The 12357-nt window shown below is 42.6% G+C and overlaps 1 protein-coding gene across 16 annotated transcripts in view; it reads left to right on the top strand.

Moving 5' to 3' along the window:
- Positions 1 to 12357, top strand: part of LOC103237988 (protein AF-10) — a 212535-nt gene that overhangs the window by 13372 nt on the left and 186806 nt on the right. For 3 of the 16 annotated variants that reach the window (XM_073018774.1, XM_073018772.1, XM_073018773.1), the window contains exon 4: positions 6903 to 7008. The exons of the other annotated variants lie outside the window; for them this stretch is intronic. In XM_073018774.1, the coding sequence (XP_072874875.1) occupies positions 6903 to 7008 (106 nt within the window). The remainder of the gene's footprint in view (positions 1 to 6902; positions 7009 to 12357) is intronic. 16 annotated transcript variants of the gene reach the window in all.

A 12357-nucleotide genomic window follows, 5' to 3' on the forward strand; every position in this document is an offset into this window, starting at 1 on the left:
CCAAGATCACGCTATTGCACTCCAGCCTGAATAACGAGCGAAACTCCATCTCAAAAAAAAGAAAAAAAGATTTTTGTATTGGAAATTTAGGATACAGTTACAGAGTGAAGTCAGAGTTGAAGCTGCATAGAGGGAAAACTGGGAACCACATGCCTTTTTTTTTTTCTAGAGAGGAGAAATGTTTACATTTGGGAGAGTAAGAGAACTGATTACCAAGGATTGATAGGGAACTGTCAGGAAAACAACCTAAAAGGTATAGTCACCACAGAGACAGCCACAGAGACAACTAGGTGTTCAGGAAAGAAAAGTTGGTAGTAACGGTGCTGCCAGGAATGCTGAAGGGCTAAGAAAAGTTTTTGAAACAGCCAATACAGCTTCTTTGTTTGGGTAGAACCCTGGTTATAGGGCATGGAAGACGTAGAGGATTTGATTGTTGTGTGGAAAATATAAGGAAAGAGAAAAATGAGAGGAAATGAGGTTGAGGAAAGTTTGGTTTTTAAGGGAAGTTCTTTGTAGATAGACATTCATTATTTAGAAAAAGCACCCTGTCTCCCAAAATAGAAAATTAAACACACTTTCTCATGACTTTTTTTGTATTTATGTATTTAGAGACAGGGTCTCGCTCTTTGCCCACACTGGAATCAGTGGTGCGAGTTTAGCTCACTGCAACGTCGAACTCTGGGACTCAAGGAATCTTCTCACTTCAGTCTCCTGAGTAGCTAGGACTGTAGGCACGTACCACTATGTCCCGCTAATTTAAAAATTTTTGATAAAGACAAGGTCTTATTATGTTGCCCAGGTTGGTCTCGAACACCTGGTTTCAAGAGATCCTTCTGTGTTGTCCTCCTAAAGTGTTGGGATTTCAGGCGTGAGCCACCATGCCCGACCTATTTTTTATTTAGTGAGCATTTATTCTGAATTACTGCAGGCTGAAGTGACTTACTAGAAATTTTATCTACTGATATAATTTTGATGAGGTACAGAGGAATTTTAAAAAATTAATTTTTTTTCAAGACAGTCCGGCTCCCTCACCCAGGTTGGAGTGCAGTGGTGTGATCTCGGCTCACTGCAACCTCTGCCTCCTGGGTTCCAGTGATTCTTGTGCTTCAGCCTCCTGAATAGCTGGGATTACAGGCATGTGTCACGATGCTTGGCTAGTTTTTGTATTTTTAGTAGAAACTGGGTTTTATAATGTTGCTCAGGCCGGTCTCGAACTCCTGGGCTCTAGCAGTCCCTCCTGCCTTGGCCTCCCAAAGTGCTGAGATTACAGGTGTGAATGACCGTTCCTGGGCAGAGAGGACATTTTAGATTTTAAATATTCTAGTTTGCTTTTTTTTTTGAGATGGAGTCTTACTCTGTGGCCCAGGCTGGAGTGCAGTGGTGCGATCTCTGCTCACTGCAACCTCCACCTCCCAGGTTCAAGCGATTCTCCTGCCTCAGCCTCCCGAGTAGCTGAGACTACAGGCACACCCCACCACTCCTGGCTAATTTTTTTTTTTTTAGACAGGGTCTTTGTCCTCCAGGCTAGAGTGCAGTGGCACAATCTCACCTCACTGCAACCTCTGCCTCCTGGGTCCAAGCGATTCTTCTGCCTCAGCCTCCTGAGTAGCTGGGATTACGGGTGCCCGGTGAATTTTTTTGTTTTTGTTTTTGTTTGTTTTGGGATGGAGTTTCGCTCTTATTGCCCAGGCTGGAGTATAATGGCGCAATCTTGGCTCACCACAACCTCCGCCTCCCAGGTTCAAGCTATTCTCCTGCCTCAGCCTCTGGAGTAGCTGGGATTACAGGCATGCACCACCACATCTGGCTGATTTTGAAGTAGATATGGGGTTTCCCCATGTTGGTCAGACTGGTCTCGAACTCCCGACCTCAGGTGATCTGCCTGCCTCAGCCTCCCAAAGTCCTGGGATTATAGGCATGAACCCCCATGCCTGGCCCTACTCCTAGCTAATTTTTGTATTTTTAGTAGCGATGGGGTTTCACCATATTGGCCAGGCTGGTCTTGAACACCTGACCTCAGGTGATCTGCCTGCCTGGGCCTCTCAAAGTGCTGGGATTACAGGCATGAGCCACTGTGCCCAGTCCTACTCCTGGCTAATTTTTGTATTTTTAGTAGAAGTGGGGTTTTTACCATGTTGGCTAGGCTGGTCTCGAACTCCTGATCTCAGGTAATCCTCCTGCCTTGGCCTCCCAAAGTGCTGGGATTACAGGCATGAGCTGTCCCGCCTGACCCCTTCATTCTTTTATTTTAATTGTGTGGTGATTTGGAGGTCATATGCTCTGTTTCTTTTCTTTTAGTGATTGCACTTAAAAGTTCTAACATGCATACTTAATGTTTTTCTGAGTCTTAATATCCGTACTCCTTTTCAACAAAGCGAAGGTCCTTGGGATGCCTTGATTCCCTTTGTTCTTTTTCCCTTGCACAATCTGTGTTATTGTTGTATTGTTGTCTTTATTATTCTACTGTTTTGTTTTGTGTTTTTTTTTAAGATAGGGTCTCACTGTGTTGCCCAGGCTGGTCTGAAACTCTTGGGCTCATGTGATCCTCTCACTTTAGCCTTCTGATTAGCTGGAATTGCTCCTTTTTTTTTTTTTTTTTTTTTTTGGTGATGGAGTCTCACTGCTGCCCAGGCTGGAGTGCAGTGGTGTGATCTTGGCTCTCTGCAACCTCCGCCTTTTCATGTTCAAGTGATTCTCATGGGTTCAAGTGATTCTCATGCCTCAGCGTCTCGAATAGCTGGGACTACAGGCACATGCCACCACGTCCGGCTAATTTTTATATTTTTAGTAGGGACGGGTTTTCACCATGTTGGCCAGTCTGTTCTTGAACTCCTGACCTCAGGTGATTCTCCCTCTTCGGCCTCCCAAAGTGCTGGTATTACAGGCTTGAGCCACTGTGTGTCTTACTTTGAATCTTTTAAATAATAATGTGTTTACAAAAAAAAAGTTATTTATAATTAGGCTTAATATTACTGATGTTTTTGTTCAACCTAGCCTTTTATTTTCCTTGTTTATGGGTTCATTTTTTTTCTTTTGAAGGTTTTGGTATTTTTTCTCAGGGTCTGAGGCTAGTACGTAATAAGAAAGAAAGCTATATTAGTCTTTTTGTGTCTACGAATTTCATTATTTTGCTCTCTCGGGAGCTAGTTTGAATCCTTTGATAATAACTATTTTCCTATAACTAAAGATTTTATTCTAGTTTGTCTTCTGGTGTCTGTTGGTTGATAAACAGTCTTTTGAGTTTGTTTATCCTGTTTGAGACTTGGTCTGCTTTTTCATTCTGAGGACTCAGTGTCCTTCCATTTTTTATATTCTACTCTATCTCTTCAAATACTGTAACCTTCTCATTAACTTTTTTCCTAGAACTTTTAGGTGTATGTTTGAGATTTTCATTCTGTTTTTCGTGTCTTTTAATTTGTTTTTCGTGTTTTCTACCTTATCTTTTTTTTTTTTTTTTGAGATGGAGTCTCACTTTGTTGCCCAGGCTGGAGTGCTGTGGCGCGATCTCAGCTCACTGCAAGCTCCGCCTCCCGGGTTCACGCCATTCTCCTGCCTCAGCCTCCCGAGTAGCTGGGACTACAGGTGCCCGCCACTACACCCGGCTAATTTTTTGTATTTTTAGTAGAGACGGGGGTTTCTCTGTGTTAGCCAGGATAGTTTCGATCTCCTGACTTCGTGATCCGCCCACCTCAGCCTCCCAAAGTGCTGGGATTACAGGCGTGAGCCACAGTGCCCGGCCTTTCTATCTTATCTTTGCATTATGGATAGTATCTTTAACTCTGTCTTCAGATTTATGCTTATTTTTAATTCAATGAATTAATTTTTTTCTGAGTAAATTATTTCTAGAATTTTTGTGTGATTTTATTTTTCAATTTGTCTCTTTTTTCAGGGTATCTTGCTTTATTGTTTGAAGAATTATATTCAGTTTTTTAATTTGAACATTTAAAACATAGTTATTGTAAAGATTCTCAGATTTTGGAATTCTTTCATTTGTTAACTCTGGTGATAGACGTCTTCATATATTGTGCAATTTTTGACTGCAAGCTAATCTTCAGGTGGAGTTGTCTTTCTTGGGATTGCTGTTCCTCTACCATGAGTTGTGAAGATGTCACTGTGGGGTTTTTGCCTTTGCTCCCTGTCTTTTAAGAATTGTATTTGGCTGACCAGATTATAATGGTTTCTAAAGTCAGGAGGTTATTCCTTTTTTTTTTTTTTTTTTTTTTTTTTTTTGAGACGGAGTCTCGCTTTGTCACCCAGGCTGGAGTGCAGTGGCGCAATCTCGGCTCACTGCAACCTGCACCTCCTGGATTCAAGCAATTCTCCTACATCAGCCTCCCCAGTAGCTGGGATTACAGGTGCCTGCCACCATGCCTGGCGAATTTTTTGTATTTTTAGTAGAGATGGGGTTTCACTGTGTTTCCATCTCCTGACCTCGTGATCCGCCTGCCTTGGCCTCCCAAAGTGCTGGGATTGTAGGTGTGAGTCACTGTCCCCGGCCAGTTATTTTTTTACTTAAAAGTGAAAGACATTTTGAAGCTTTTATGACAGCTCTCTTAAGTCATTAGGGAGTATGCTTTTTCTTTCTTCCTACTGTATTGTCCTTAGTGCATAGTTTTCATATTCAGGGTTATCCCATGGTCAAAGCACAGCAGCTGGAACTGCAGTCATTGTGACTACAAAATAAGTTCCAGGCAGAAAGAAGGGGAGAAAGGGGAGAGAGTAAGGTTCGAGTGTGCTTCTCTAACTGAGTTGTACTCTTTTTTTTTTTTTTTTTTTGAGAGAGAGTGTTGCTCTATTACCCAGGCTGGAGCACGGTGGCTGTGATCCTCTGCCTCCCGGGTTCTCCTGCCTTAGCTTCCCGAGTTGCTGGGATTACAGGCATGCGCCGCCACGCCTGGCTAATTTTTGTATTTTTAGTAGAGATGGGGTTTCACCATGTTGGCCAGGCTGGTCTCGAACTCATGTCCCCAGGTGATCTGCCCTCCTTGGCCTCCCAAGATGCTGGGATTACAGGCGTGAGCCACCGCGCCTGGCCCTGAGTTGTACTCTTAAATTAATTCTTGAGGCTCCGCTCAACAATTTATGTTTACTTTTACTGGCTCTTAATTGTTATGGAGCCTGCAAAATGCGGTCATAAAGTTGGACCCATTGATAAACTGGTTAAAGTGAGAGTTTTGTTAGTAGGGAAGAAGGAGAAAATGGACTGGGATTGGTAGCTGCAGAATCTGTTACAGTTTGCCTAATGGGGTTCATTGCTCCAGGCCAGTCTCTTAAGTTTTTTTCTTGACTTGAATTTCTGCATCCTTTAGATAATGGATTTTGGGCCCCATACCTTCTCTCAGCATCCCCTTGGATTTCTAGAATGACTCGTCTACTCATGTCTGGAGCAAGCATCTAATTTCTGTGCAGCTTCTCTAGTCTTAGTAGTCCAGGGCATGTTTTTCTAGAGTCTCTTCCTGTTATGACATGGGCCCTTATCAGCTCTTGTCCTTGTGTAGGGAACCCAGTTAGAGCTTTTCTCCGTATCTTTAGTCTATGTTGCTGTCATAGTCAGTCCTACCCTCTAAAGTATTGTTTCTGATAGCTTCGTTAACTGCCTCAGCTTCAATTAATACTGATTCCTTTAGCTGTTTGTTTTTGAGACAGGGTCTTGCCATTACCCAGGCTAGAGTGCAGTGATGCTATCTCAGCTCACTGCAACCTCCGCCTCCTGGATTCAAGCGATTCTTCTGCCTTAGCCTCCTGAGGCACTACAGATGGGCACCACCAAGCCCAGCTAATTTTTGTATTTTTAGTAGAGATGGGGTTTTGCATGTTGTCCAGGCTGGTCTCGAACTTCTGACCTCAAGTGATTTGCCTGACTCGGCCTTCCAAAGTTCTGGGATTACAGGCGTGAGCTATCGTGCCTGGCCTCATTTAGCTTTAAAATTCTTTTTTATTTCTGACACCTGGAGATTTACCTTTATTCACATAATTAAAAATTATGTGAAAACAATTAAAAATTGTTTTCAGATTTATTTTTGATTTATTTATTTTTTTGAGATGGAGTCTTGCTCTGTCACTCAGGCTGGAGTGCAGTGGTGTGATCTTAGCTCACTGCAACCTCTGCCTCCCGGGTTCAGGGGTTCAGGTGATTCTCCTGCCTTAGCCTCCTGAGTAGCTGGGATTGCAGGTGCGCGCCACCACACCCGGCTGATTTTTGTATTTTTAGTAGAGACGGGGTTTTACCACGTTGGTCAGGCTGGTCTCGAACTTCTGACCTCATGATCTGCCTGCCTCAGCCTCCCAAAGTGCTGGGATTATAGGTGTGAGCCACAGTGCCCGGCCAACTTATCTTTGATTTCTAATTGCAAGAAGCCAGGGTGAGTACCAAAAAGTACTCAGATTATATATATATATTTTTTTACATAATACAAATAACTTTTTTATTTCTGTACAAGCTTTTTAGCCTGTACACTTTAAATAGAATGTCTTTAAAGTTGAACATTTACTAAATTTTTTTTCGTTACTGCTGACTCATAATCTAGTATTCGATTTTAAATTCAGCATAATATCCTAAGTTCCTATAGCTTTCAAAGAGGTGGTTTTCAAAAATTAACAGATTTGGTGCTTACCATCATAGATAACACAGCCAGTTTTACTAGCTTGTTTCTTGAATTCCTTTTCCTTTTAATGTGAGAAAAGCCTAGCATAAGGGCAGGAATGATGTAGGTGCTTAATACTTGTTTGTATTCTTTTCTAACCTGCCTACAAAACTAGTAAGAGAGTTGAAAACATAGATATACTTTGATAAATTGCCTAGCATATGGTGTATCTGTTTATTCTGTTTTTGTGTTTAGACTTTTTTTTTTTTTAATAAGTCTAATGGTTTCTCTCTCTCTCTCTCTTTTTGTTTTTTTAAGGCAGAGTCTCGCTCTGTTGCCCAGGCTAAAGTACAGTGGTGTGATCTCAGCCCACTGCAACCTCTGCTTCCCGGGTTCAAGCGATTATCCTGCCTCAGCCTCCCAAGTAGGTGGGATTACAGGCATGCACCACCATGCCTGGGCAATTTTTGTATTTTTAGTAGAGACGGGGTTTCACCATGTTGGCCAGGCTGGTCTCGAACTCCTGACCTCAGGTCATCCTCCCACCTCAACCTCCCAGGTAGCTGGGACTACAGGTACACACCACCATGCCTGTCTAATTTCTAAATTTTTTGTATAGATAGGGTCTCACTATGTTGCTAGGCTGGTCTTGATCTCCTGGGTTCAAGGGATCCTCCAGTCTTGGCCTCCCAAAGTACTGGGACTACGGGCATGAGCTACTGTTCCTGGTTTTTGCTAATTTCGAAGACAAAAGTATACAGCAGTGTTATTACTTTCTGGTGTTAATTTTTCTTTTTTTCTCTGTAATTAATATTTGTCCTGTATTTCAACTTTCCTCGTTTTTTTTTTTTTTTTTTCCTAAGGCTATAAGATTAAATCTTTATATCTTTATATATCTTCTCACTGCTTTTTGTTTGTTTGTTTGAGATGGAGTTTTGCTCTTGTCACCCAGACTGGAGTATAGTGGAGGTAATCTCAGCTCACTGCAACCTCCACCTCCTGGGTTCAAGCAATTCTCCTGCCTCAGCCTCCTGAGTACCAAGGATTACAGGCGCCAACACGTCCGGCTAGTTTTTGTATTTTTAGTAGAGAGGGAGTTTCACCATATTGGCCAGGCTGGTGTCGAACTCCTGACCTTAGGTGATCCACCTGCCTCGGCCTCCCAAAGTGCTAGGATTACAGGCGTGAGCCACCGCGCCTGGCCTCTCTCATTGCTTGCTTAAATAATCTGCGTGGTTATTGTATTAGGTAGTTTATAGATTCCCTTTTCCTTTCCTTCCTTTTATCATCTTTCCTGTTTATTTTCTTCTTCCTCTTCTTTCCCTCTCCTCTTTTTCCTCTCTTTGATTTTATTCTTCTCTCTTCTTCCTTACCCCTTCCTCCTCCCTCTTTCCTCTCTCCTCTTACTTTCCCTTGTCTTACTCTCCTCCCCCTTCCTTTCCTTTTTAAACCAGGGACCTTCTTCTGGGTACCATCTGCTTGCTCCCATCTGGACTGTTTGCTCTTTAGGTTTGCTATATAGATACTGGAACATCCCTTCACCATTATCTTGGCATTTTCTTCTTGCTTATATTGGATTCCCTGTTTTTTAGCCCCCTACTCCCCTGTTTCTTTATATTTAAGAAGGCACATCTTCTGGCAGCTTCATAGGAAAAGGCACATGAGAAATAAATTAGGGTTTGCATGGTTAATAAAATGAGATTGCTATCTTACTTGATTGTTTGACAGAATACATAGAATTTTTGGTTGGAAATCATTTTCCTTCAGAATTTGAAGGTATTTCTCTACTGCCTTTTAGCTGTTAGTGTTACTGTTAGCAAGTCCAAAGCAGTTCTACTTTCGTTTTTTTTTTTTTTTTTTTTTTGAGATGGAGTCTCACTCTATCACCCAGGCTGGAGTGCAGTAGTGCGATCTCTGCTCCCTACAACCTCTGTGTCCCGGGTTCAAGAGATTTTCCTGCCTCAGCCTCCCTAGTAGCTGCGACTACAGGTGTGTGCCACTACGCCTAGCTCAGTTTAGTTTAGTTTAGTTTAGTTTTTTTTTTTAGATGGAGTCTCGCTCTTTTGCCCAGGCTGGAGTACAGTGGTGCAATCTCGGCTCACTGCAACCTCCACCTCCCAGGTTCAAGCAATTCTCCTGCCTCAGCCTCCTGAGTAGCTGGGATTACAGGGTGCCCGCCACCACACCCAGCTAATTTTTGTATTTTTAGTAGAGATGGGGTTTCACCATGTTGGTCAGGCTGGTCTCGAACCCCTGACCTCGTGATCCACCCACCTCGGCCTCCAAAGTGCTGGGATTACAGGCGTGAGCCACCACGCCCGGCCAGTTTTGTATTTTTAGTAGAGATGGGGGTTTCGCCATATTGGCCAGGGTGGTCTCAAACTCCTGGCCTCAGGTAATCCACCTGCTTTGGCCTCCTAAAAGTGTTGGGATACAGACGTGAGTCACTGCACCCGGCTGCAATTGTGATTTCTTTTTCTTTTTCTTTTTCTTTTTCTTTTTTTTTTTGAGACAGGGTCTCTCTCTGTCACCCAGGCTGAAGTGCAATGGCATGATCTTGGCTCACTGTAAACTCTGCCTCCTGGGTTCAAATGATTCTCTTGCCTCAGCCTTCCGAGTAGCTGAGATTACAGGCGTGTGCCACCATGCCTGGCTAATTTGTATTTTCACCATGTTGGCCAGGCTGGTTTTGAACTCCTGAACACAAGTGATCCACCCGCCTCAGCCTCCCACAGTTTTGGAATTACAGGCATGAGCCACTGCACCTGGCCTATTCTGATTTCTTTTTAATTGTTTGTGTGTGGTAGTTCTCTCTGGATTTAGTATTTTTCTCTTTAACCTGGTTATTCTGATATTCACGATGATGTGCTTTCTTTTACACATTGTACTAGGTACACAGTGATCCTTTTGATTTGTTAGCTCACGTTTCGGAATGTGAGTTTAGGTCAGAGAGAAAGTTTTTGAATTATTCCTTTGAAAATTTCCTCAATTCTGTTTTGTTTGCCTTTTCTGTATTTTTAAAAAATTTTGGATGTTGGAGTTTCTAATTTGATCCTATAATTTTTGTATTTTCTGTTTCAGTTGTATAGCTCTTTTTACTCTACTTTCTGAGGTGATTCCCCACTTTCTCTTCCAACTCTTTACTTAAAAATTTTTTTGTTTGTTTGAGACAGCATCTTGACAGTGTAGCCCAGGCTGATCTTGACAAAGGTGATTCTCGGGGTCGGGCGCGGTGGCTAACGCCTGTAATCCCAGCACTTTAGGAGGCTGAGGCGGGCGGATCACGAGGTCAGGGGATTGAGACCAGCCTGGCTAACACGGTGAAACCCTGTCTGTACTAAAAATACAAAAAACTAGCCGGGCGTGGTAGCAGGTGCCTGTAGTCCCAGCTGCTAGGGAGGCTGAGGCAGGAGAATGGCGTGAACCCGGGAGGTGGAGCTTGCAGTGAGCCGAGATCGCACCACTGCACTCCAGCCTGGGCAACAGAGCGAAACTCCGTCTCAAAAAAATAAATAAATAAATAAAAAGAAAGTGATTCTCTCAGTCTTCCATAGTGTTGGGATTATAGGCGTGCTACTACTCCTGGCACTCCTTCACTTAATTTTTTTTTTTTTTTTTTGAGACAGAGTCTTGCTCTGCCTCCAGGCTAGAGTGTAGTGATGCTATCTCAGCTCACTGCAGCCTCTGCCTGCCGGGTTCAAGCGATTCCCCTACCTCAGCCTGCCAGGTAGCTGGGATTACAGGCACGTGCCACCACGCCCGGCTAATTTTTTTTTTTTTTTTTTTGGTATTTTAGTAGAGACCATGTTGGCCAAGATGGTCTTGATCTCCTGACCTCATGATCTGCCTGCCTCGGCCTCCCAAAGTGCTGGGACTACAGGCATGAGACATTGTGCACAGCCTCAAATTTAAGACAAATTCCTAATGAGTGGATTGAAAGTTCTGTGTGAGGAGACATTATTGAGTGATAGACTTCATTATAAATGATCTTGTGGGGTTCTAAGCTTATTAAGAGAGAAATACATCTGATCATGATCACCTGTTTGGGGTTGACAAACCTGGTTACCAATATTCCTTCAGCCGGATGGATGTTGGAATTTGAGGATTTAGAATTATACTTTTATGATTCTTGTTTTTCTTCAGCTGCTCCTGGTGTCCCTCAGTCTAGATTTCTTACATTTACCCTCTCTAGAAAATTAACCTTTGCAGTTTTCTAGGACAAGTGAGAGCCAGTTACGTGTTAGTATGTAGTGGATAAGGGGATTGTTTTGATTGCTTTTCAGATGATATGCAATTCCTCTTGGTTAGCCTCATCTGGAAACGTCCCTCCTGGATACATAGAACATCACTGCGCATGCCCATCTCCCCTCTCCCCGATGCCTGGTATCTAATGTTCTTCCAGTTTCTGGTGCTCTAATGCATTGCTTTTGGACTTGTCTTTCTTACTGCAGCGGCTTTCTTTGCTCCTAAGTCATTTACCACTTGTCATATGTCCTTTCAAGTTTCCAGGGATAGTCTTTTTTATATTTATGACTTTATGCCCTTTATCTCAGTTGTCATTTGGCGTTTCAAGAAGGAGAGGTGGTAGTCTTTAAGTGGAATTAACTACTTGTGTTTCTGATGTGGTCTTTTTATGTTTCTGACAGGGTCTTGTTTTACCAAGTACTAGTCATCAGTCTATCCTGTTTACTTGATTTTTTTCCCATTCAGCTCACAAACATTTTTGAATCGTCTCATGAATTCTGCTTTCCATTTACATTTTTGCCCTTTTATCTTTTCCTCTTCACTGACAAGCTTCCTGAAAAAATAAAACTAGTTGATGTATTCACTTCTTCAAATGCCTACTGTGTTGTTATTTTTTCCCTTGTGCTTAATGATTGAGATATAACTCAGTTATTATAAGTAATAGCATATAAAATCTGTATTTGATGTAACACTTTCATCATGGACACTGTCCATTTTGTTCTTCAGTGACTCTTAACATAAAAGATCCATGTACAAGAAGTTCTTTTAATAATAAAGCATCAGGAAAATTATCTCCTTTGCATATCTGGTATATTTCCTCCTTTTTGATAGATCTGTGAAATACATTCTGTTTATCTTTTTGTCCTGGTTACCAGGCAGCCTAGCACCAAATCTGGTCTTTAGTTACATCAGCTGTATTAATATCATTATTAGTATATTTGTTCCCTCTTTCTCCTTCCATGGGGTTTAGGACTTCACCTCTTATCTCTGTTTCTCTGCGTGTTGATTTCATTCTCTCACACTACAGACTCTACTTCATGAGGCTGGAACCATGACTGCTGGCAGCTCTTGTTTCCAGCCCCTTCTACCAGAAGAAGGGGCTTTCTTGAAGAATCCTGGAAAGGACTCTGATTGGCCTGTCTTGGATCATGTGCCCATCATCTCTGTGGCTGGAGTGGGGAGGGTACTGTGAATGGCAACCCTCACTAGAACTACATAGTTGGAGTCAGGGGTAAGAGCAGTTTCCATAATGCAGGGGGGTGGGTGCTGTTTGCAAAAGAAGGGGATGCTTATGAAGCAGAAAAACAATAGATGTCTATCATACTGGCTCTTATTATTTTTCTTTTTTTTTTTTGGAGACAGAGTCTCGCTCTGTTGCCCAGGCTGGAGTACAATGGTGCGATCTGGGCTCATTGCAACCTCTACCTCCCAGGTTCAAGCAATTCTTCTGCCTCAGCCTCCCAAGTAGCTGGGATTACAGGTGCCTGCCACCATATCTGGCTAATTTTTTATATTTTTAGTAGAAATG

The sequence above is a fragment of the Chlorocebus sabaeus genome, chromosome 9 (genome assembly GCF_047675955.1).
Source record: "Chlorocebus sabaeus isolate Y175 chromosome 9, mChlSab1.0.hap1, whole genome shotgun sequence".
In the NCBI taxonomy this organism is placed as follows: domain Eukaryota; kingdom Metazoa; phylum Chordata; class Mammalia; order Primates; family Cercopithecidae; genus Chlorocebus; species Chlorocebus sabaeus.